General features: G+C 38.2%; 2 protein-coding genes across 2 annotated transcripts; one reads left to right on the top strand and one right to left on the bottom strand.

Moving 5' to 3' along the window:
• Window positions 1-699: 699 nt before the first annotated feature.
• On the bottom strand, window positions 700-6925 carry LOC105269460 (uncharacterized). Its single transcript, XM_011309723.1, has 4 exons — window positions 6763-6925; window positions 1805-2023; window positions 1425-1729; window positions 700-1334 (listed from the first exon to the last, which is right to left on the bottom strand). Exons 1-4 carry the CDS (start codon window positions 6766-6768, stop codon window positions 1040-1042), a joined length of 825 nt encoding a protein of 274 aa, XP_011308025.1. The 5' UTR covers window positions 6769-6925; the 3' UTR covers window positions 700-1039.
• Window positions 6926-13827: 6902 nt separating this feature from the next.
• On the top strand, window positions 13828-17115 carry serp (chitin deacetylase-like protein serp). The gene is made up of 5 exons (XM_011309722.1): window positions 13828-14157; window positions 14692-15099; window positions 15179-15500; window positions 15590-15889; window positions 15963-17115. Exons 1-5 carry the CDS (start codon window positions 14109-14111, stop codon window positions 16489-16491), a joined length of 1608 nt encoding a protein of 535 aa, XP_011308024.1. The 5' UTR covers window positions 13828-14108; the 3' UTR covers window positions 16492-17115.
• Window positions 17116-26699: the final 9584 nt, after the last annotated feature.

The raw sequence follows: 26699 nt of genomic DNA, 5'->3' as shown, positions 1-26699 counted from the left end.
TTTTCGACAGAAGTCGACATTGACGTTAGGAATTTTCGCAAATAGCAGACACTTGAAGATATTTTTTGTTAACTTCTTGTTCACAATTTCGCGATTATCTGCGATTTTTATCATGGCGTAGTAGCGATTGAGTTTTTTTTAAACGAATAAATCTCCGTAAAACGAGACAACATTTAGATGGAATATTGAATGGTGTCAGATAAAAATTTGTTGTCCAATCAATTCACAGAAATACTGATTAATATCGCAGTTCCATTAGCTTCATCTTTCATGTATGGACTCGACGTACTGACTCGAGATATCATCGGTACATTCCGGGATATCCTGGGGATCGATATCTCGAGAGACGAATTTTCATTTTACGCTTCCTCCCATTTTTCTCACATGTCCGTAGAAAAATATCGCTGAGGCACACGAAATACTCATGTTTATTCATCGCCAGTTACTCAATTCCCAACGCACACCGAGAAAAAACGTCTCTTACACTCACAAAAAAATCCCCTAATATCACGAGCTCTCAATTTAAAAAAAATTCATAAAAGTGCCCGTAGAATATGAATATCCGGGAAAAATCCCACAAATTTTCCAGATTTTCCGTTAATTGAAGTAATTAAAAAAAAACACCGAGTGTTCAATTAATTTCCAGTTATTCCTATTTATTAGAGAAATATATTTACTTCAAATAATTGATTAATCCGAATGAAATAAAAATTCTTCAATAATCAGAGAACACCTAGACACGATGTATTAATAAATAAGATATTAAATATAAACAAAGCTTTAAAAAATCGATTATAAATAATTATGCGATGTTCTTCACAAAAATGCCCGTCTCTTCCTTCATTTCTAGGATATTGAAAAAAATGATTCCCCCCCTCCGTCGTGACGATTTCCCGTTCCACCAGGTCATCCCCTCGATATCAAAACTAAAGAGTCACGTATCCACTTGAAATAAATCGCTAGCACCCGAGACAACAGGATCCTCAACTCTCCTGATGTCTTGTGATTCGTAGTGTCTACCGGGTGCCAGCAGCCACCCTCACGTCCTCACAAATTTATACACAACACCAAACACGAGAACACTCACAAGCATGAGTATAACAGCTGTGACGACTTTAGCAAATGCATTCAAACCGCTCTCAGAGTGCTGCTGGGGACGTCTAGTTGGTACACTCTGTTTAGAAGCAAGACCACGAGCTAGTGCTGGAAATGCTAGACTCTGGGTGAACGTCAGCTTGTGGAGTGACTCGGAGAGTGAATAAGGGCCCACAGAACCACGGGCAGCTGCTCGGAGAAGAGCGTACTCCAGGTCCAGAGCATCGAACACAGAATACCTGAATGATAGTTCCCAGAAAATTACAAAATCATAATGATATAATTAGAGATTATTTTCTTAATTATTGATTGGGCATTAGTGTGATCACCTGCTGCTACGTCGCCGATCATGAGTTGAATGGACTGATGCCAGTGCTGAGCTTGGCATTGATCTCAAACTGCTGGTTGTTGAGCTTGAGGGGCTGGGGGGTGCAGGTGGTGGCTCCTCGTCGATGGATGTTCTGTCGGGTGATGGTGGTGATCTCAATCGGTCATGGGATACTGTGTGGTGATTGTGGTGCAGGTGGTGGAGATTAAGTCGGGCGTGATCAGGATGCAGAAGACTTGGACGTCGTGACTGCTGGGGACTGGCTGATGTGCTGGTACATGCTGCACCGCATGGAGATGGTGATGCCTTTTTGGATGAGTAAAATGAAAATTATTCCTTTGTCGGTGGATTTTTGTCTCGGGGTGATCGTTATTTATTTACCTGGATCGAGTCTATTCCACTGTCGTTGACGCTGTCCGGGGCATCGGGGAAGATGAAGGCCTGCCCGTCGGCTTCACCCCTCGGTGAATCACTCGGCCAGACCTGGAGCAGAGGAAGACCACTAGGTGGCTCCGTGCAGACAACATCAGCTGTGACTACAACCGGGTTGTTGTGACCAGTTGTACCCAGGCACAATCGACTCAACTCTCTCAACGGCTTCTGAATTAAAAACCATATCTCTTCTAGAAAAAAATCAGTTTCTATGGACTACAGGAGTTGTTAATAAATATTGATGAATTAATAAAATATTTGATATTATTTGAATTGGTAAAATTATGACAATCGTGGGTTGTCATAATTCAAATCAGAGGGTTGAGTCATCAAATTGCGTTGCGGATAAATAACGGAATTTTATCGCCCTGTAAAAAGTCATCGACAAGCACTGGATATAAATAAATTTTCAAGTTTTCCTGTTTTCATCAATACGTACAAAAAAGTTTGGGCAATGTCAACAAAAATTTCCGCGGTATTCATTTTCTCGCGCACGAAAAATCGCGACACTGAACTTCGACCTTCGAGCTGAATGAAAACACCCGGGAAAAGTCATTTGGAGAAAACTTTTATATTTGAATTATCGCCCATACAAAATCAGAGGTGTGACACGTGGGAAATCGAGAGGATTGAAGTGAAGAAAACGGTTTAATCAAGCGGATGTCAGAGGAGATTTTTATCTGCTGTGAAATTTTTCATTTTGATATCGAATGAAAAGCAAATTGTGTTCATTCAGACCTCGTATTTTTCAATGCCGGGGCATTACTGCGGCTCTACCACTTTAGAGAACTTTTAATTACGCGGAAAACGGGGTTCATTAATTAGGGGAAGGCCAGACCAACGGGGAGAATCGAGACGATGAAAAAAGGTCAATTGCATAGGGTTCAAAAGTTGAAATAAATAAAGACAAATTGTTGTAAAAAAATGATGAAATTTCCATTTATTCATGTGATTTTACAATCCTACTAAATGACTGGTATTATTATTATTAATAATAAATTTATAATCAATTAGCGACGTTGATTGAAATATATGTACTCTCTCGTTACTTCGGACCAATTATTAATTGAAAAACAATGACGCACCGAGATAATTCATTAATTGAAAATTCATAATTAATCATTGGAAATTCGGGAAAATCCCCGCATTTTCCTGAGAGATTCTCTATTCCACTGTCATTATCGCGACTTTGGCGATTTTCCAACTCCTTCATTGGTGAAATGGAAATGACAATAGATGATGACAGCGGAGAATAATTTGAGAGACGATTTGAGAAAAGTTGGGAGTAAAACACCGAGAGAAGAAATGGCGGTGGATAAAAATCGTGACAGGGGAAAAACTCGAGTGCGTATTATTTATAATTCACTGGATTAATTGTGCAAAACTTCCAATACGATGATTTATGGTTGTTTAACCTCTCGCTTCCAGGGTGAATTTACTACTTGCGTGGAGGCGACCTTCTGCGCGATTTACGGGGCTCTTCGACTACTCTAAATTCGCGGATTGAAAAATGGAAATGGAAACTAGAGGGAAATAGTACGGAATTTTTCCAATAGCCTTGACCTCTACTGCGATAAAACGATGCTTGGGAATTTTGAGGACTTTCGGGGAGAGGAAAGCTCTTGTCGAGTCGTAGAAGAGGATAAGTCGATGGAACTTTGAGGTTCTGCTTCGAAAAGAGTCGAGTTAAAGCCACACCTCCTTTTAATAAATCAAAATATTCAATGAGAGAAAATATATTCTAATAAATCGAGCAATTTTCTTCGTGCCCTTGGAATTCTACAAAATTTCCAGTCGAACCTGAAATTAAAATCCCATTCTTCATCCTCAAAATTCGAATTTTCTAAAATTCTATTTCAACCTCACGATTGGATTTTATTTCACTCATTAAAAATGTGAACTCGTGAAAATTATTTCGGATTTCTGTGACCGAGTGAATTTATTTCATATCAATTATTATTTGAGAATATATTTTAATATATCGAGCAATTTTCTTCGTGCCCTTGGAATTCTACAAAATTTCCAGTCGAACCTGAAATTAAAATCCCATTCTTCATCCCCAAAATTCCAATTCTCTAAAATTCAATTTCAACCCCACGATTGGATTTTATTTCACTCATTAAAAATGTGAACTCGTGAAAATTATTTCGGATTTCTGTGACCGATTGAATTTATTTCATATCAATTATTAATTGCGTCCTTGAAATTTGTGTTGAGTATTTAATTTCTCTGAATATAAAAAATCACTGGGTGCTATGAGGACGGTGTGGGATTTCCGGGCTAAAATCTTTCGACATTCCGGAGTCCTTGGCCTGATTGGATGGGCCTCTGGAAATCCCCCGATCCCCAGGGATTTTGAATTTTCACGCGATTTTCACCGAGCCCATCTCATCCCAACAATTGCAAAAACAATGGTAAAAAAGAATTCCACAAGATTTCCCTTATCCACTCACCCTCAACCCTCCATCCCTCGAAGCAACAAGTGCCAGCAAGGGTATGGGATTTCCGATTTACCGCGGAACAACTCCGAAGGGAAAATTATTTTTCCCAACTAAATCAACTGCAAAAAATTCACACACAAAATAAAAATTAAACAAATGATATATTGTTTATGATACGATAATTATTGATAAATTCCTCCGGTAAATGGATAAGCAGAGGAAAATTATCCGGATAATTTCAATTGTAGACGATTGCGGGGATGTCTTGAGATGCCGAATTTTCCTCTTGTCACCTGCAATATCCCATAATGAACCTGATGGAAAGCCCATTAAACCACATCTGTTGTTGCAACGCAAAATCAATATCACGTCGGGTAAACCCCAGGGGTAGAATTGTTGCTGTGTCCACACCGCGAAATTCAAAGTTTCCACAAACTTAATGCATTAGTACATAATACAGCCCTTGAACTCGTGCTTTTGGTTGGCGCGAGGAATCGATCCAACCGATTTTCAGTTGTCGTTGACGAGTCACGCGATTATGGTATTTTATTTTTCCTTCACTCTATCCGGCATTACTCTATTCGTCAATGTCAAGCCCTTCCCGGAGAAAAATCTGCGATAAAAATCCAACCAAATGGCAAATCGATACACAAGCCGATTTCCCTCTGCCGTGAATTTTTTGAGATATCTCCGGAAATAACGGGAATACCTAGGTTTTCATGAGAAGCTTTCTTGTAGCCCTTCATTAGTTTTATAAAAAAGGTCTCAATAAAAATTTTCGTATCTCTCTTAGATTCTGAGATTTTCATTATTAAATTTAAATTTTTTCTCCCGTTCGGAAATTTGTCGGGAGTTTTTTGTTGTTAATAATATTTCTCTTGTTGCTATTAAATCTTATTACTTTTTACTATGAAACCTAGATTTTACGTGACACAACTGATGAATTCTGATTTATTCAGTCCCAGCACTAGAATTTCAAAAAAATTCTCTGCATGTACCCGAGACATTTCCATATTTCGGTTTTCCACGTAAAATCTCTGTTTTCCCGGTGTGATTTACGACAGGGAAAATGAAAAATTACGTGCTTGTGCAATGGAGGAGAATCTGGAAGTCGACCATTAGTCCAACGGCGATGAGTCGGTGAGGGAAATGGAGGAGTAAATTTCATGAGATTTTTATTTCAAAAATTCTAACCATGACAATTCCGAAAAAATTCTCCATCAATATTTATCCACGAGTAAAACTCCATAACTATTCCATAATCCATTAATTAATTCTTCCTAATTAATGACCAATTGATTAAGACCGCGCAATCGGTGATGCCATTAAAATTTCATAATCATGAAAAGTAATTGTGAATTGATTAACCATTTAATAAATCAGTGTAATTATAATTTCGTTGGGGCAGGAAGACCGTAAAATCTCGTATTAAAAATAAATTACTCTCGATGCTCATGCATATTGCCCTCCCCTTTCATTTCTTGATAAACGACAACTCGACACGCAATTGAATTCGATGAGAAGCCCTCGAGATTACCATCGATTCCATCTCGATTTCTATATTCGAGTTTGCCCTTTACGGTTGAAACAACTTGAAAACCTTATGAAATTTAAATAGCTATTTTATTGTCATTTCCTCGGCGACCCTGAACGCATTATCCCGGTGATCCATAACTCCGAGATGTCGGCGAAGGGTGAGTGGTTCAATTTAACGCAGGGGTAAACACTGGTGCACCGATATCATGGAAGATCCAAGAACTTTGGAAATCGCGGGAAATTATGAGAATTCATCGATTTTGGAATGGTAAATCAAAAGAAATTGTGAGAGTGCTATTTTACTGGGGGAAAAATAAATTCAGTTGAGAAATGGGGGAGGGTATGACGTACGTACATTGCTAATTAATTTTTTATTCTGGAATTTAATTTAGATCCTCATGTGATTTTTTTTGTGGGATTTATGACGAGGGGAATTCAGACATTTCAGACAACGCTCTCCATTATTTCGGCTATCTTTGTCCCGTCGAGGTAATAATCACAGTTTATTGCTATTGCACTCGTAATTACCGTGAATGCAAATGAAATAAAAAGTTCCTTTTATTGCTGATGGAAATCCCGGAGGTCGTTTGACATTTTTACCGAAATTTACTGGTAGGAAATTCGAGGAAATTTTGTTGCCACTTTATTCTTTATGAATTTTCTCATCGAAAATTGAAAATGTCACGGAAAAATCAGGAAAACTGGGAATGACAATTATCCTGCGGTCTTCTATGACATGACGTAGTGATTAATTAATTATCATAATTAATCCCTGACAATTAATAAATTTATCTTGAAGTTCATTTTCAATTATAAGATTTCCGGGAATTTCTGGGAAATTTCCGTAGGATAGGAATTCCTGCAATTCGGAGGGAAATTTTGGAATTCTGGAATTTTTTGGAGGAAAAAATTCCAGTCTATCACTCTCACCTGCATGTCTCAATCCAGAGCCTCATGGCCCTCGCGGAAAATTCCGCACAAGACACGGAAAATACCGGCACTTCCCTCAATGTTTATCAATTATTTTTAATGATTATTGATAAAGGATCATTAGTCAGTAATTAATGCCGTTATCTGCGTCGAACCAACGCGATCGCAGACTCGCGGTCAACTGAGGGATCGCGACGCGCCGCTGATTCAGGCGATCCAACCTAGAACCCCCCACCAGGTTCCATCTCCCAACGAACGGGGGGAGGGGCTTTTCTCGAACCCCCCACACGTGAAAAGTTATCAGCACGCGGGGACGAATGATTTTCATTAGATTTTCTCAATTCTAAATTTGAAAAATCAAAATAAATTGACAGCTCCGCAAAAATTCCGGAAAAATAAAACAAGAGTTCCGGAAAATTCCGGGGAATGCGGAACGATGAAAATTTTTGTAATCCCACTCGGAAAAGTCGGACGACAATTTTAATTAGTGTGGATTTTTCCGCGAAATCCTGAATTTTTTATGAGGAGGTTTTTTTGAATTTTGAATTTTTTGAATTTCAGTTAAATTGCGGCGGGATGGAAATTCTCGCAATTCGGAAAATTCGGAAAATTGGTAAAAAATTAGAAAAATCCTACAAGAATCCTAAACACTCGTAATTTCCACTGGCAGTGGAATTTCCGGGTTGAAAATTACCGTAATTTCGCCGGGAAAATCGACCCAATAAATTTCCGGAAATCGGGATTTTTCCGGATTTAGTGTAATTTTCCGGCCATATCCATCAGTATTTAAAAATACTAAATAAATATATTATGTACTATAAAGTGCGATATACAAAGGTGGTGGGATAGAGTTGTTGAGAAGGGACGCGACGCCGGCGCGCGAACAACCCCCTAGGTCAAGGTCGTGGTGGTGCTTTCCACCCCGGGTTGAAATTCACCCTGGAATACTCGGCCAATGCCGCTCTCCTGGTGGAGCAATTTTTACCTCCCGGTGGAGGTCGTCGCAGGGAAATACATCGGGAGCAGGAGTGATCCTGGAATCGATCGGGACGTGTCGTGATGGCTTCGTCAGGGACTTCTCGGTGCCGTGGCCTTGACCACGGGGACCTGATCGGACCTAATGGACGAACTAAGAATAGAAACACTCGAGCTTACCATCTTTTCCAATTTAATTCCCCATTTAAACCCAGTCGTTAATCATCCCGTGAATTTTTCACGAATTCATTAATTTTTCACAATTTTACAATTTTTTTCGATTCATCGAAATAATCAATTTATCGAATCCAGAACAATTATCGAAGATTAAATAATCGAGTGGAAAAAAATATTTATTCAGATTTTCCGAATTTCCCACAATATCCCTGGGTAAAAAAAAATTTATTAAACAAAAAAAAATCGGAAAACAAAACAATTTTATTTTTCAGAAAGGTTTTGAAAAATTTTCAAAAAATTTGAATAGGATTTTTTTATTATAATTTAGATGGCGTTTTTTCTTGAGAATATTGAAAAATCAAAAAAGGAAAAATTACATTCGCAAAATTTCTAGAAATTTTGCAAACCATTTCCCAAAAATCCAATTGTTTCGTCTCCCAATTTTTCTTTTATTTCAAAAGCAAAATTTTCTGAAAAGTATTCCAGAAATTTTTTGAAAATTTGGAAAAAATATTCCGATTACAATTTTTTTCCCGGGTATTTACGTGGAAAATTCAATTTTCCTTTTGAGATCGGAGAAAATCGAGGGCCGACGCAATGATGCGTGAATCTTCACAGTAAACTCTATCGAGTGGCTAGTGCTTTTCTTATTATATACCCGTCATTGACGCTAGGGTCCCCAGGGTTGTCACGAGGTTGCCGATAACGTCCGGATATCCTGTCCTATCGGAATGGAGTCCGCCGGGACGTCACTTGTTAACGTAAATTAATCGCGATCGAACGCTCGCGGGGAACTGTCAATCAATTTTCAATTACTTTGTATGGGTTTAATCAACACGTGCTGCATTTATTTTCGCCGCTCGAATGAACGAGCAATTAATAATTTTTTTTCAATCTTCAAATTAATTAATCGCACGACAAAAATTTCAGTAAATTCAATTACTCCAGCGTATTTATTCCCAAATTATCTCCGTGGATGACTCCATAATTAATCATTCGACGTGCAAAAATAATTCGCGATAATTGATTATGTAGAATTATGCCGAGCGATTATTCAATTATCCAGAAGGCACTATCTGACATTAACTTCAGTCACCGAGTTTCCAACATCAAATTATGTACTCGTAACGTATGCAGGGGGTCATGGATATGTACTCTCTCTAGTTTTAGTTGGTGGCGAAAATTCGCGGTGGCGTATGCATACACTTTGCAATAATGTTATCGCGTTATCGCGTTGTGGTCAGTGCACAAGGGGATGAGTGCATTGCGTCGTATCACCACTGATCAGTGCACTTGGAGATAAAAATAATTATCTATGTGAATAAAATCTCGGATTCACGCCGAGAGGAATATTCAGGAAAAATAGAGGAATGCTTTTCTCAACGGAAATATATATATGATTATAATTAATTTTCCATAAAGAATAATAATAAAATTATTATTGTAATTATAATCAAATTTATGGAAAAGTTCAGTAAATCAATAATTATTCATTGATAATAAAAAATATATATGATAATATATTGTAATTGGTTTTCCATAAAGAATAATAATAAAATTATTATTGTAATTATAATCAAATTTATGGAAAAGTTGAATAAATCAATAATTATTTATTGATAACCGATTAATATTATCGATTGATTGAATATATAATTTGTTGGGAATTTTTGTCACAGGTTCTGAATTATTTTTTTAATAATGTTCTGGTCTTACAGGAATTCACCCATTTTAATTAGAATTCCCGCACATTATCTGGGGAGTTAATGGGCTTTCGGTACTGAGGGAATAATGGAGGAGACTTTTCATTATTCGATTTATTATTTTTCTCGTCAACGCAGCGGGAAACGTGAAACTACCATCGATTTTTCCTCTCTCGCCATTAAATTTTCCAGCATTCGGCCTCAATCGTGCGAAATGAGGATACGGGGGTGGGTAAAAAAGAGGGTGAAGATGGGAAAATAAAATTTCAATGTCGAGGTATTTGAGACGTCTACCTGGCATCCACCAGATCGATAACACATGTAACACAACCCCTGGGAATTTAACACTCAAATTGTCGAGAGGTGTCATTTGTCGTCTGTCATCTTACGTCTGAGACTCCATAAAAAATTGACAGAATATTTCAAAAATTGTCCAATCCTGATCAACAATTCCGATCGATGATTTTTAGTAAATAATTACAGGAATTGTAGAATGAAAATAAAAAAGGATGAGTAAAAAAAAATTGAGAAGATGAATGCGTGACGTTATGATTTGCTTAAATGAAATTTTTCTTCAGAGTCACAACGACTGGCAGTGAAATAAAAAGACTTCCATGATGGTTAATAAACATGCGCCATTTATTCTGGTAATTCCAACAACTTCTACATAAAGCACAAGAGGGCCCAGGGCTGTATGTGTTCCATCTGAATATTCATTCTGCTCCTCATGTACTGCAAACCGTTCGCGACTCCAGAGATGTTTAATCGTCAGACGTAAAAGCATGGAGATGGCATTTTACTGGTAAATTCCATCCCAGGAGAAACTTTTAATCGTTTTATCGAGAGATGTAACTCAGACTCGAGCCGTGAAATTATTCATGAGCGGTGAGTAAGTCTCGCAGTTCAAATACTGCGAGAAATTAAATTGAAACAGCGAAACGTCCAACCAAATCATTTCCACAAAAATTACATGCAAATACCGCGAATAATTGCTAGATACTAATAATACCCCGCGATAAAAAAAATTGTAATCGGAATATTTTTTCCAAAATTTCCAAAAAAAATCTGAAAACAAAGCAATTATATTTTTGGAAAAGGTTTTAAAAATTTTTTTTTATTCCCAAAAATTTCTAGAAAATGATAAAAAACAATTTTCAGATCCAAATTTTTGAAAAAGTTTTCAAAACATTTCCCGAAAATACAATTGCTTTGCCTCCCGATTTTTTTTGTTTCAAAAAAAAAATTTCTGGAAATTTTCCCTTTTTTTTGAAAATTTGGAGAAAATATTCCGATAACAATTACCCGGGACGATTTACATTTATAATTAATTATAATTAACATGTAATAATGATAATATTATAAATATAGTAAAATATTTTCGTGGATGTTGAATTCTCCTGGGGAATTCGAAAAGAGCAGATAGGAGAGTCTCGATAAAAAAACCACCCCCCTCGATATATTAATACCACAAATAATAACAGCCCATAAAACGCAACCGATAACGTCAGGGCGATAGGGGTTGAAGTACGTAGGACAATACCAAGAGTTCTCCGTGACGCAAGGTCTCGGTGGAGCGTTAAAAATGCATCGCGTGTACAACGCGGAAGCCACATGCACCTCCACGGGGGTTGATGGGGGTGAAGGGAGGGTAGTAAAAAAAAAATACAGTGAAAAGAACACGTTTTGCAGAGTGGAATTTTACGTAGACTGGTATAATCCGTTATCGAGCGGATGCCACGCAGATGCAACAGATGCAACAGATGCAGCTGCTGTCTCACCCTCTCACCCTCGCACCCTCTCACCCCCTCACCAACAATCCAATGGATGAAATACCGTTATCAATATTGCAGAGGCTACGGAAAAATCGAGGGAGATGCAGGTGCTCTCTCAAGGCTCCCATTAAATAGTTATGTCTATTTTTTTTATCATGTGATCTGGAGATAAAACTCTGAGTGACTAAAAATTTGAATAAAAGATAAAAGTATTGAATAATAAATTGTTAATGATTAATTACGTGAATTATTAATGAATTCGGAGAAATTGAAAAATTATGGTGGAATGAAATTTAAGAGTATTATTCATTAGGAGTGAAAAAATCGCGTTAATTATGACGTTATTATTATGTAATTAATTCATTTATTGAGATTGAATAATTATGGGGACCGGTGAATTATCGGAATTAATTCGAGTCGCAGAATAAAATGGGAGAGTTGTGTTGAAAATTTTTTTTTCGCTGTTGGAGGGACTTCGCGGATTGTTGCGATGAGAATTTATCCTCGAAATTTCAGCTGAAAATTTTAACCACTGCTCGTCCACTTTTATTACCAGCAGTGAAATGGAAAAAATGCTGGGGGAGAATAAGAAATAACGGTTATGTGGGCTTTACCGGGGATGCGGTATGATATGGCGCAGTCTAAGGGGATTTTCGGGAAATGCGCGACGATTTAATCGAGGGTAATGGAGCTGGTGGGATTCATGAAGTTCGAGGGGGTGGGTAGGGGGTTGAATGCAACATGTGGGTCTGTCGATGAAAATCGGGTGGATGAAGGGATATTTGTCAAGGACTCCGATTTTTTCTGAGACATTCAGATTCATTATCGATCATAATTGGAATAAATCAATTAAAATTTGCAAATAAATGAAAATAAATTGAAAAATTCTGATACGAGAGATGATTTTTAAAAAATGATAGGAGGTAATGAGAATTAATGGACTCATTGAATCGGGTGGATAAATAATATTGAAATAATTAAATGAATATAAATAAATAGTAGGAATTTGAGGAACGATTTTTTTTTTATGAATCGATTGGAATTTTGATAAACGATTTCTGCTGGAGTTACCAGTAGTGGTTCAATGTAATTGAGTAATTTTCAATTGAATTTTCCTGGTCGATACCACTGAGATCACTCGATCATTCGATCTCTCGCGAGATGTCGCTTATGGTCTCTCGATCCAAAGATTTAGCATCGCGGGTAGAGAACGCGATATCGATGGGCTAATCATAGTCCCTTATCTCAAATTAAAATCGCGATAATTACTGCCTCCTAATAACCGAATTTATTAATAAATAAAACAAATCACACGAAGAAAATGGAAAGTAAAACCACTGGCATTAGATTTGATGACTCAAATTCGAGTTAAAGCCCGCGAAAGTGTCAATTTTTTCTCAATCCCCTATTACAAAATTCCCCGGACAATTGGACGACTCAATTTCAAAAGAGTGATAATAAATTTGATTGAGCGATAAAAAATAGTGAGACGTCAATCTCCTCGGAAGTTTACTGAAATTTCTAAATGTCACACTGAACTGACAATTTCCCAACAGAAATTTCCACCGAAAAGGAGAATAATCCGAGAACATCTCTGCGGCATTGAATGACGCGGTAACAATTCCGAAATTGCGCAATAAAAATTGCGTCGGTCCGGGTCATGTTACGGTCGAAAATGCCAAGGGAGCCCTTCCCACTGGTTTTCATCTCCGTCGTCTTGACATTTAGAAGAAGATGACTATTTACAATCTGAAACGTGATACCAAAGTGAAACGAGGGATTGTCTCTCCCAATTGTCTCTCAACTACAATCCCCGAAAAATCGGGTCCGCCTGTCCCCGAAATTGATGGATCAATCCGCTGTCCCGATGAAATCCCAGATCATCACCAGGACGTTCCTCGAATCTAAATAACAGATTCCAGAGCGAAAAAGGTCGAACGTCCGAGGAAATCCTGACCAATATTCCTGAAAATCGACGAATGGGCCAGACCAATTTGAAATCGGTAAAAAGAAATTGAAGGATATCTGAAGAAAGAACCGGCAGGGGGTCCCGTCGGTGACATCGTGTGGGCCTGATAGACTTGGCCGATGAGAGCGACTTCAGACGATGGCCAGCAGTCCTGGGGAAACGTAGCCGCTGATCCCCGATGTCCATCGATCAATCGCCTCGAATGGAATCAACTCGAAATTGAATTGGGCCTCATGCCGATTCCCAAATGATTCAAACCAAACAAATAATCAATGTAGAAATCACGAGAAGACGTCACACCTAAAACCATCACCAGGAGTATGCGCCAGTACTTGATTTTAGCACCGATCAAACAAAACCCGCAGCGGAATCGAAATCGAGAGGGGATACAAGAAGTCGGGGGACTAGAAGGTGGTGGTGGCAATATAAGGCCCGGTGAGTGGCGGGCCTCAGCCAGTTCGTATGCGGTACCTACGATCCAAGGTCCGCACCCCACATCCAGTGTCATCCAACAATCAAATCTTATTTATTCCTAGTTATTAGTAATTTAATCAATTACCCTCGATTAGCAAATCGACCGGAAGTGCTACCGATCTTCTCGATTATCCCGAGTCCAAATTCCAAGTTTGGACTCGAATTGGATAAAAGCTCGATCAATCGACGAACTCGTTTGGTGTCTCTCCGAGATCAATTAGGGGTGAGAATTGATCGGTAATTACCGTAACGTGATATTGTAATTGAAGGGGGATAATGAGGTCCTCGGTGGTGGTACTGCTTGCAGCAGCTGTAGCTGTCACACGTAAGTTATTTCAATATTCCATCCGCATTATGACACGTACTGATAATGTCTCCGGTCGGGGGAGAGAGGAGATGAAAAAAATATAAACGAGTTACTTAGTGTTGGAGAAAGGCACCTTCCCGGTTTTTCAATAATTTATGCTCAATTTCTCTGATCGTACCAGTCAATATGTAAATTCCATGGACGGTAGAAGGAGAAGCGAAAACCTGTTTCTGTTTTCAATGGACTCTCGATTTCTTTAACGCGAAATAATGGATAAATATGCTTTCCAATCAGCGTAGTTTGGATACAAGCTACTGTTCAGATTTAATCACCGATGATTCGGTTTGTCAGAGGGTGGGGAACAGCGAGACAACAGTTGCATAATAGATTAGAACGTGAAAGCCCCCAGGGTCTCTTTCCTGTCTCGTCTGACGTCACTGGCGTGCCCCAGCCCGGGGTGGGAGGGATAACTTTCCCCGTGGCTGGGCTAGTCTTGTAAAGAAGTTCATCAACAATAAATCAACTTCAATCAGAGAGTGGTAATTTTTGTAGATGGTGCGTCGTCGGTCAGGGTGAAGCGTCAGGACGAGCCGAAGAAGGACGAGAGCTTTGAGAATGAGATATGCAAGGACAAGGACGCTGGCGAGTGGTTTCGACTTGTAGCTGGTGAGGGTGACAACTGTCGTGATGTCATTCAGTGTACGAGCTCGGGACTTCAGGCAATCAGGTGTCCAGCTGGATTGTACTTTGACATTGACAAGCAGACGTGCGACTGGAAGGCAGCTGTCAATAACTGCAAGACAAAGAATAAAGAGAGGAAGGCCAAGCCCATGCTGTTTACAGAAGAGCCTCTATGTTCGGATGGTTCTTTAGCCTGTGGTGATGGCACCTGCATAGAGCGGGGACTCTTCTGCAACGGCGAAGCTGATTGTCTGGATGGTTCTGACGAGAATGTCTGCGGTAGGTTGATTTCATCGGGTTCTTAGGTCATTGTGGTCATCAATCCTCGTACAGGATCAACAGTTGGATTTTATTTCAGATATGGACAATGATCCCAATCGGGCGCCACCCTGCGATCCCTCGGTCTGCGTTCTGCCGGACTGCTTCTGCTCCGAGGATGGCACCACCATTCCCGGTGATATCCCCTACAAGGACGTCCCACAGATGATCACCATCACCTTCGACGATGCCATCAACAACAACAATATCGGACTCTACAAGGAGATTTTCAATGGAAAGAGGAAGAATCCCAATGGCTGTGACATCAAAGCGACTTTCTTCGTTTCCCACAAGTACACTAATTACTCAGCTGTTCAGGAGATGCACAGGAAGGGACACGAAATTGCTGTTCATTCCATCTCGTAAGTCGATGTGTTCATAATTAATTTCACAATTAGGACACGTGGGAGGGGCAACTCGGAATGGGGTGACTCAATAATTTCGTTCTCAGGCACAACGATGATGAGAGATTCTGGTCGAATGCAACGGTCGATGACTGGGCAAAGGAGATGGCGGGTATGAGGATCATCGCTGAGAAGTACGCTAATTTGACTGACAACAGTGTTGTTGGAGTTCGTGCGCCATACCTCAGGGTCGGTGGAAACAACCAGTTCACGATGATGGAGGAGCAAGCGTTCTTGTACGACTCAACCATAACAGCTGCTCTGAACAATCCACCGCTGTGGCCTTACACCATGTACTTCAGGATGCCCCACCGATGCCACGGAAATCTCCAGCACTGTCCAACCAGGTGAGTTCCTCAAGCGCCTCTTTTATGGCAGCTTTTAACGATTGCAAATTTCTTTTTACCCCCCGGTTAAAAGGTCTCACGCTGTCTGGGAGATGGTGATGAATGAGCTAGACAGAAGAGAGGATCCAGTTAACGACGAGTACCTGCCAGGGTGTGCCATGGTTGACTCCTGCAGCAACATCCTCACCGGTGATCAATTCTACAATTTCCTTAATCACAACTTCGACAGGCATTACGATCAAAATCGTGCACCACTGGGTCTGTACTTCCACGCTGCCTGGCTGAAGAACAATCCCGAGTTTCTGGATGCCTTCCTCTTCTGGATCGACGAGGTCCTCACCAATCACAACGACGTGTACTTCGTCACGATGACCCAGGTCATTCAGTGGATTCAAAATCCAAGGACATCATCCGAATCGAAGAACTTCGAGGCCTGGAGGGAGAAGTGCAGCGTTGAGGGACCACCAGCCTGTTGGGTACCCCACACCTGCAAATTAACAGCCAAAGAAGTACCTGGTGAGACTCTCAATCTCCAGACGTGCGTCAGGTGTCCCAACAATTACCCATGGCTCAATGATCCCACCGGCGATGGCTTCTTCTAGGCTGTTGACCATCATTTTTTATATTTACAATTGTGAACAGTTGAGTTGACTCACGAAAATCACCAGTGCTCGAGAATAATTCCAGTCTGTATCATTTCTATAGATCTGTCTCTCTCTCTTCTTCTTTTATTCTCTTTTTAATATCCTCGCGCACTTCGGGCTAACATCGCAAGAGTTTAATGATTTCGAGAGTGAGAGTCGTAACTGTTTATTACGTTTCTTTGCTCGTTGCACTCGACAAGGCGGACGAGACGGCGAGCAAAATTCCACGTGTAATATAGACGCGATTTTATTTTCCCTACTGTTTTTTCCTCGTACTCCTTTACATTCTCAATGCCCTTTTCTAATTCTACTCTCTTCGTTTCTCCATATTTTTATTTTCACGCTCCAGCCTCTCATCTTTCTCTCTTTCCTCGTTCCTTTAACTAGCAATCCGCCAAAACTTCGTGCGATTAATAATGCATTCTCTGTCGAGAATTCTTAATATCGCAATAAAATGTATGAATATATATGGTACATGATTGTATGTATGTATATTTTGACGAAAAAAACTAAGTGATATTCTTATTTGTTTCAACATTATGACTTTAAGAGGCGAATTCTTTAATAAAAATGGTTGAAAATTATAAAAATTCTGTGGTGTTTGTTGTTTATTTTTTTTTTTCAATCAGCGAAGACCTTCACGAGCTGAAAAACTGGATGATCGGGTGGATAATGAGGGTGGGTATCCTTTTTAGGGCGTGGAATTAAGATCAAGGTTGAAATAAACTCCGGGGGGAACGATGTGGAGGTCAATCCGCACCCCGAGGTCAGACATCTCTGGTGATATTGACGGCAGTGAGAAAAAAATTTCAACAGCATTTCCGTCGTGGAGTTGAGTGCAAATACGGGAATTGTTTGAAAGTTATTAATTGAAATTTTTTTATCCCCCTCTTCGCGGAAGGATGAGAGTTTTCACCAAGTTCTCGAGTATCTCCAGGTCATAGCTGAAATGGGGTTACACCTTGGGGTATCTTGCTGGCTGAATCAGCCCGAGGTGAGGAATTCCGATGAGCACATCTTAAATGCAGTGCAGGAATCATTATTTACGATGTACTTCCGGTTTTATTGGTGAGAGGCTTTGTGGAGGAAATTATGTGGCGACTTGAAGAAAGCCTTTCCACCTGGAGAATATATTTGTTTAACCGTGGAATATTGCCAACAGATTAATCACCATAAAAATAGATATTTCCTCAAAATTCTCGATATTTTATTTATATTTTTCATTAATCCGCAGTATTTTTATCATTTTCATTTCATAAAATCATCCAAAGAAAAAAAAATATCGGAAATCTAGGAATTTATTATTGTTATTATTATTATTATCATAATTATTATTATGTTCATTGTTTTTTTTTACCTTCTGTTTTGTAGTAATTATTTTTATCACAATGATAAAAAAAAATATAAATTTCTGGGATCTAAAAATTTATTTTCTAGGATGGAGAAACTTTTTCCCTGCTCGTTTAAATAACAAATCGACCACTTACCATATCGAGTTTTTTCAATTAGTGGAAGAGTCGCGATGAGTGAGAATAATTGTTAATCGTGAAAATTTATGACAGGTAGTGAATAGAAGGAGAAACAAAGAAAATTGCTAATAATCGATGAGTGGTTGAGTGAATCGACAAAATCCCGTTATTTTCCCGCCTCGTAACAAGCAACATCGCGGAGGTGAAGGAGAGTAGGAGAAAAAAAATGCCGAAGAGAATGATAAAAAAAAAAAGAAAATAAATAATGAAAGCCGACAGCCTCGTCAAATGCCAACCGACGCGATTGCATTCCGATGTCTCCTGTATCTAATAGTCATCGAAGTCACCAGATGCTTTCATCGACTCTACCAATCGATTTTGTTCGATGTTGAATCGTGATTTTGAAATTCTTTTCAAACGGTAGATTAGAAATTTGACATTTGAAAAAAGGTCAGGTGGGGAAAAATTCACGGTTTGTAATTTACGGTGATTCTGAACAACTCGAACAATATGGCTATCGATTAGTGAAGTCATTTCGACCCACGAATCGGGGGACAATGGAGTCGTGTACCAATGCTCAGGTATTCCGTCATTGCACGACACAGAGATTACCCATTTGAGGAAAACCCGAGAGGAAGACATTTCACCGGGTTTGTAATCTCTCATGCTAATGAATATTGCGTAAATCCAGGAGTACTTCGAGCTCTCGATGTGTGAGCGATAGAAGGCATTGCCGCCATTTTTCTCTCGAAAATTTTGAAATTTTTGAAATATTATATTTAAGATCGCCTTGTCGACTCGAACTGGCGAATTTAATTAAATCATTCTATTCAAATCAGACGAAATTAATTCATAAAAATTAATTCATAATTATTTATCAACAATTATAACACTTTAACAAATTCGATGACAATTATTGTGATAATAATGACTGTTTTTAATTGAAGTTTTAGAAATTACGAGATAATTTCTTGGTGTTGGTTATTTTGTGGTGGGAAGATTTTGAATTTTCGCAAAAATTTTGTGGGCAAAATGATTTTTTGTTGGAATTTATCATGGCGTGTGCATTGGCCTTGTTTCCCAGTTCGAGATGTGATCTCCGGGGCCTAGTACACATCGGCCTTGTCTCGGTACCTTCCAGATCGGTTTGCGCTTTCACTACTTTCGCTTACGAGATTTTCAGGCGTGAGTTTACGCACTTTGTCCAATCGCTGCCACCAACTCCTGGACCGAACACCGATTTTCATGATGAAAACCACTGACCCATTAATCCTTTCCAACACTTTCCAATTCCAAAACTCCACAATACCAAAATTCGATCACTTGAACAAATGGAAATAATCACGGAACATTTTCCTATTTTTGCCAATTTTCTTTGAAGAGAAAATCATTTTTCCTGCGGCCGTGACAAATCCTCCTGGAATCCCGATAAATTTCTCTCGATATAAAGTCCTTCAGCCCAAGGACGAGGCACAGATCCATACTCCTTCACCCGGAAGACAATAATTAATCGGCTATCTGTTTTTCTGCTGCAGGATAAGGACTTTTATATCTTCGGATGGAGAAATGTCCACCGCGGAATGTCCGTGTGGGCGTCTACTGTCGAGGTGTGGTAGAAATAACAAGAGAATTCCAGTCTCGGTGATTTCAGGTGGACAATTGAGAAGAAATAGACTACCCTGATAAAGAGTTCTCGTCTACTCTTCCTCTTTTTTTTCGTCATTCAGTTCTCGTCTTTGACGATTCCTCGAAGCGATAACAGGGAGTGTACCCCAGCTACTTTGCCATTCCTCCACCCTGGGGATCTGGCAGGTCCTCTTTTATGTTCCTGAAGAAAATCCTGAGAGGCGACGGACTACTAAACATCCACAAACACTTTGCCATTATTTCTCCAATTCCATTCCGCTATTAAAATTCAGAGTACTCCCCGTTTTTATGTTGCAATTTAATATTTAGGGAATAATTTTTATGGATCAGTCTCAAAAAATTGTTATAATTATAATCTATTACAATAAAATTCAATTTTCCTCGTGATTAAAATTAGGATAAGGAAAATATGATTATTGATTTGTTGTGGGAATTTATTAGGCGAAATGTGGAAATTCTTCATGAATATATTGATTATTTAAAAAAACACGGAAGCCATCGCAATGACTTGTGGTCTAATGACCAATTTAAAGAGTAATGAGAGTGGAAAGTCTCAGGAGTCATACGTGACAGTGCATTGTCCGATTGCGCAACATGAAAAAGAAATTGGTAATGATGATCGAGGTAAACAGAGTGTGACAAAAATCGAGTAGTTTTGCACGAGTACTTCTCCATGAGTCATACGTACCATTGTTATATATCTTTGTGTTGGAAATGAGATGATTTGGAGCAGCGGAGGGTGACGCACGCTCTGGTGCAAGTACTTCAGGCTGTGGAATAATTAATGAGCTTTCTTGGGAATTTCAATTGACTCTGGTGAATTACTTGTGATCCTCGGTTCATGATATTCGTGGGAAAGTTGACGGATTCAATCCCTGGCCTCGAATTGCAAATTACGTCCTCTCAGGTATTTCAAATTAAAAAAAAAAATCATTGTATTATTCATTTCCCCTTTTTACGTCAATTCAACCATTTTGTTTATTTATTTGTTATTATTTATATTATATGTTGTTTAATTAATGTGTTATGTTTTTGATCGTAATCATAGAATTGTGGAAAGAAAAAAAATTAATAGTAATTAGGAATTAAAAAATAGGGATGAAAAATTTTCAATGAAAATTTGTGGTTAACCTCGGTAATTTCATTGTCACATCGTCAGTTTCACTTCTCGTCTGTAATATCATCGGCATGTTTTCACTTTGTCATTTACACTCGTAGGAAAATTACTAGTCGTAATGAATTTCTCTTCTCTCAACCCGATTTTCTCGATCAAATCACATCGGATGATCTATTGAATTAATTTTATCAATCACAATCAACTCAATTTTCCAAAATTACATTATTCCCTCGTTAATTATTATTTATTAAAGGGATTCTTTCTCCTATGGACAGTGAAATAGAAAGTATTCCATAATTTTTCCAGAATTTCTCGAGTTAATGAAAATTCATTTATGATTTTTAAATATGAAGTCGGATATTTCCGGAGAACGGAGTGGATAGGGAAATCTATTCCTCGGGTTCTTATTTTGTAACGAAGTGGATAAGTTTCATCGAAATCAACTCCGATAATAACCGCAGTCTCTGCCAGAATGCCTTCGTCACCCACTGACCTAGTATAAAGTAGTAAAGTAGTCGTTAATTTCACCGCTTCAATTTTTTCCCTTCCGCGGCAATTCCGATGGATTTAATAACTCCCCTTCTCATTCTGCTATTATCCGCACTGATTAAATGCTTCCAGTACTTCTATAATAATAATTTTTAATAATCAGAAAAAAAATATTATTCTCATTACAGAATATTTACTGAAAATAACATTTTTATATTTTTCGCCAATATTTTAAACCCAAATTAATTAATTATTGAATCAACAATCAAATGAGCGTTATTTAATATAAGAATTAATTAATTAATCAAACGTTTTGTTTAATAAAAAAAGGACTGATTTATTGGAATTAAAATTTTATGGTTAAAAATCCGAATTGTCAATTCTAATTTTTTATGGTTGTGACGTATTATTTATTTTGTACTGCGATATTGTGAATTCGAGGGAAAATTACGAATGTGATTAATTACGTGTGTTTTCGTTGTTTGGGTTTGCGTGACATTTTATTCCCATCGATTCCAAATAATTGACCCACGGATCGTTAATTGGATTTTGGGTTGCACGAGTGTATGTCATAGAGTATGACCCGTCAAGCAATTACTCAGCTGATAGTTCCGGGATTGATTTCATCAAAAATAGAACCGCAATTGATTGAATTTATTTCAACACACTCGACACAATTTCTGATTTTAATTTAGAAGGCGGAGGAATAATGACTGAATTTTCGAGTACAATCGATTGATGATAATTAAAAATTAGAATTTTTATTTTCTCTATCATAATCACTGAATCCTTCTTGTCCATGAAATCTGATAATAACAATTATATTAACAATTATAATAACAATCGTTAATAAACCATGTCCCCGATTTCCTGATTTTTTTTTTGTTAAAATAAAAATTCATTATCACCTGAAATAATTACCAGTCAACTGCCCGTGTAATCGCCATTTTTTTCGACATCACGGCTGAATTAATAATTGATGATAATAATAATTACTAACAAATAAAGCTAAACACTTGTTTATAGAACAGTTTCCTTTTTCCGCGAGCACCTGTGGCCGTCGGCGCTGTTTACGTTTCCATTGATTCAATTCTTTTCATTTTTGTTCTCGTTATTCATCCACTCATTCTCGCTCCATTTATATCGATTTGAAAAACGCAATTGCGTTGCACATACGATTGAATATAACAGGACAATTACGGATTCGAGGTTTTCCCGGTGAAATGAATTTAAATAAAAATAGACCACCATTTCATTTCATTAAACAAACGATACAAAAAAAGAATTGAAATGATTAATTTATAAATAATCTTTTGATATTTTCTCCCTTGGGGTGGAAGGGGCGGAAGGGACGGAAGGGGGGAAGGGGGAGAAGGGGCGGAAGGGGGCTGGGAGGTAATTAGCTTCTTGCACTCCGTAATTATTGCGAAATTTCGAGGTCATTGTTTCGGCTGATTCTTCGAAAGGGTTTGGCAAAGCGAATGAGCTGTGAAATTATTGAGATAAATGTTTATTTATAATTGTTAGATTTATTATTTAATACCAAATTTCAGTGGATTTTAAAATGTATTAAATGTACGGGTGTACCAGTCAGTTCTGGTACAACCAGTTGTTCGGCCTCGGCTCGTGGTGTTACGTGACATATAACGTTTGACAGTGAAAGTTATCCGGTGATTCGTACCCTCGGGCTGTACAAACACTGGTCCAATAATACGACAAAGGGAATTTTATTCCTCGGAGATGATGACGACCTATTCAGCTTAATCCACTCAATCCCCATGAATGTGCCATTTTACACGCGAGAGCAATAACTCAGGAAATTAATAAATTTGCAACTTGCAATTTTTATTCAGTCTCAAATTTCTGAATCGCGAAGTGAATTGATATTTTCGGAAATTTTTACGCCGAATCGCTCAATTTTTTCGGTAAACAATTTCTCAATTTTTAAATCAATCTGGTTTATCTTTGAATCGATAAAAAATCGCATGGATTCGATTATCGATTTTCAGGGTGAATTCAATATTTTGAACACCTGAATTTTATCGAGTTTTTTATATTTTAATTGTTTATTTCTGAAGAGTAATTTGTTTTTCGATGGTCGAGGGAATTCTGAGGGGCAAGGTCGGTGGAAGGGTTTATTAAGGAATAAAAGTGAGAATGAAGGAGAAACGAGGTGGGTTATGGCTGAAAGGATATATCGATCGTCTGGAGGGCGAACCTCGGCCACGATATCGCGACCCTGTGTCGGCCAACGGTGAAAGTGACAGGAGACAAGGTCGTGCCAACACACCAGGAGAGGATAAAAATTGTCATTTTATCACCACTAAATTCACCAGGAATACACCTCATTCCCTCCCCTTTCTCCCTTTTCTCCCCTTTCTTTCCTTCCTCCCCTTTCCCATTCGGTATTAATTTCTAACTTTTATTCACCCTGGGGAATTAAAATGCGAGGAGTTGACTCTTGACACGGTGACTCCCTTGCACTGGGAATAAATAATTCCTGTACCATTCAAGTGACATGTGCAAAAGTCAAGTATATAAATGATGAAGTTGTGGTAATCCCGGGGTTTTACTGGCGAAAGGTAAAGGTGCATTGATACATTCTAACTAATTTATTTCTTAATACATTCTAACTAATTAATTTCTTAATTTTCAAACACGTTTTACGTTGCCACATATTTTTTTGAGTTCGTCGCCATTTTATGTTCTTCACGCACTGTTTAATATACTCGCGGAATTTTTAATTCCAAGGGGTCAAATTTCAAAAACTGGAATTTTTGGTAATTTTGGAAATTTGAGAATTTTGGAAATTTTGGAAATTTTTGAAATTCTGGAAATTATGGAATTTCATTTTTTTTTAATAAGACACGAATTTTTTGAGTTTATAACAATTTTTCGGATTAATGGATCTCAACGTATTTTCCCCAATTTTTCGAAAATCAGAAAAAATAGCTCTCCCAAATTTAAAAATTCCCACAGAGATAAAATCCAAAAACTTTCGAATGCAACGCGTGAATAGCGTCCCGATGAAATTGGAAATCGACTTGACGATGCGACGATATACGCCAAGTTATCTGTGATGAAGTCGTATCTCCGAGGTTAATTTAGAAAGGTAAAAATCGGGTCGCCGGAGTGTAGAAAGGCTTTCATTTCAATAATTCTCATTTATCCTCGAGTTGATGAGTGATCCATCATTTTGCCTAAATAAAAAACCGCCAAAACCGGCGGTTAATTCACTCCCTTCGAACAAGGAAGTGCAGAATAAATTCTATACCGCAGGTTAGATGCATAAATCATTGAATCATTCGCGGAAATACGCAGAAGACAATGAAATCTGTTGTTACTTGGGGTGCAGGTGAAATATAACGGAAGGCCTTGCGTTGTGAACACCGATTGCACCGAAGGTGAACCACCGTTGAACATTCAAGCACTTCCTACCCCTCTCCCCCTCGACAATCATCAAATGACATCTCTCCCCTTCACCCCCTCCACTCCCTCCACTCCTCCACCCCCTCACCATCCTAGAACTCCTCCACCACTCGTATTTACATTTTATTTTCAGGAATCAGTGATTTGTCTCGTTTATATCTTTGACATTTAATGAAATTCTCGAGAAATTTCCTTCTCACAGAATTGTTTTAAATAAAATATTCTTGAGGATGTATAAAGTACGAGAATATTTCTTATCGATTTGTTTATAAATCTGACGATTTTATTTTATTTATTTTTATATAGTTTTTTCTGGAATGACGCGATTGTCATGTGACGGAGGCGTCCGTTTCGGTAAATACGGGATGCGCATAATTATACGCGCCCACTTTATTCTGACAACCAACGCATTAAAACATCAGTGCATGGTAAATTTATTAGGCATCAGAGACCTTTTCCTTTTTTATCCCCACACATGATGGCAATCGTAAGAGTATTATGAATGATTTTATCATTTCTAATGAGATTTCTCCGTAAGATAAAAAAAACCTACTCAATTTTCTTTCTTTCATTCCATCGTGCATTGCGTGTTCCTTCCGTTTCCTCAATCCACTCTATCAATATAATCACACACATAATTACACCAAAAGAAATTGATGATAAATTGATAATAACTTCAATAAAAAAACGACTGTAATCAAGAAAACCAGAAAATCAACCGAAGACCGAAAGCAAAAAATTCCCAACTCCTCTGACAATATCTCCGAAGCTAAGAGAGATACAGAAATTTTTATAATTACCTTTTTTGCAGGTTTTATTGTATTCTACAAAAAAGGTACTATTCAAAATTTCGGTATGTCCACTAGTTTCGGAGGAATTCTCCAAAAACTGAAATGAAAAATATAGGATGTGAAATTGCGGGTTTCCGCGGAGATAATGATTCTCATCGCGAGAGATCGATAATCGCCTGTTGATTTTTTTTTTGTTGTTGTCCTCCCAGACTCGAGCAAGCGACCATTGACCTTTGAAACCAGGTCACATTGAACTGAAATTATTTCAAAGAAAAAAGGGTAAATGCATTCGACTCACGTCACGGGAAGAGGAGACGCGCTGAGAAGTCATAATTCCATTCCATCCTATCGGCTACATATATCCATATACATGGATATGTATTTCCAAGCACGTGCTCTTCACCTTGACCATGTCCTCATCAAGTGGTAAAACTCCTACCTGGTGTGGCCCCCGGGTTCATCCACTCCTAGACTTTCCACTTGTTATTTTCGCCTTCCGAGGATTAGGATAATGAAACGTCGTCCCAAAAAATCCCTAGAAGATGAATTAAAATCCCACATCTCCTGATTTATCACTGGAGATTCAAGTAATCCCTTAATTAACGATGAATACCCAATGAATCGGCAGATTAGAGGATATCTCCGGACAGAAAGGACTCAGAGGATTTCGTCATGGGACTTTTTTGTGGAGAATTTCATGGACTTGGAAAAATATCTTATCAACTTTTTCTCTAATCCCACGGGCTTCGGGGATATTCATTAAATACTCAATTCGCGTGGCCAGTACCACTTTGTATCACCACTGAGGAATTATTTAGGATCCTGGCAGGTTAGCCTTGTACTTTACTGTAATGATGGTTCATTATTTCATAAATGACTTTCATGTCGATCTTTCGTTGCTGTCTCAGTGAGAATGATCATTCAATAAATCCACAACTCGAGTCTTTCATTGTGAATGGAAATAAAATAATGTTATCCACATAAAAAATAATTTTTTTCAATCAACACCAATCGATGTTCAAATATTTATAGTAGAAAAAAATTCTTTATTGGGTTTCGAATAAGGAATGGTTTCCCGATATTTAAAATTGATTGAAAATTATTTATTGGAGTGATTTGTGGGGATGATGACGCAGGTGGGTAATGAATAAATGAATAAATGTGTGGAGGAAGAAAACAACTTGTTTTGTGATGAGAATAACATTTGTTGGGGATTAGGACCGG

This window comes from Fopius arisanus, unplaced genomic scaffold (assembly GCF_000806365.1).
Source record: "Fopius arisanus strain USDA-PBARC FA_bdor unplaced genomic scaffold, ASM80636v1 scaffold00070, whole genome shotgun sequence".
In the NCBI taxonomy this organism is placed as follows: domain Eukaryota; kingdom Metazoa; phylum Arthropoda; class Insecta; order Hymenoptera; family Braconidae; genus Fopius; species Fopius arisanus.
Note: the sequence above shows the minus strand (reverse complement) of the source record. Positions and strands in the feature narration are given on the sequence as shown.

Coding starts and splice junctions, on each gene's coding strand:
- LOC105269460 (XM_011309723.1), bottom strand. Junction 1,730..1,804: donor GTGGAATAGACTCGATCCAG/GTAAATAAATAA, acceptor TCATCCAAAAAG/GCATCACCATCTCCATGCGG. Junction 1,335..1,424: donor GATCGGCGACGTAGCAGCAG/GTGATCACACTA, acceptor ACTATCATTCAG/GTATTCTGTGTTCGATGCTC.
- serp (XM_011309722.1), top strand. CDS start 14,109: ATGAGGTCCTCGGTGGTGGTACTGCTTGCAGCAGCTGTAGCTGTCACA. Junction 14,158..14,691: donor AGCAGCTGTAGCTGTCACAC/GTAAGTTATTTC, acceptor TAATTTTTGTAG/ATGGTGCGTCGTCGGTCAGG. Junction 15,890..15,962: donor CTCCAGCACTGTCCAACCAG/GTGAGTTCCTCA, acceptor CCCGGTTAAAAG/GTCTCACGCTGTCTGGGAGA.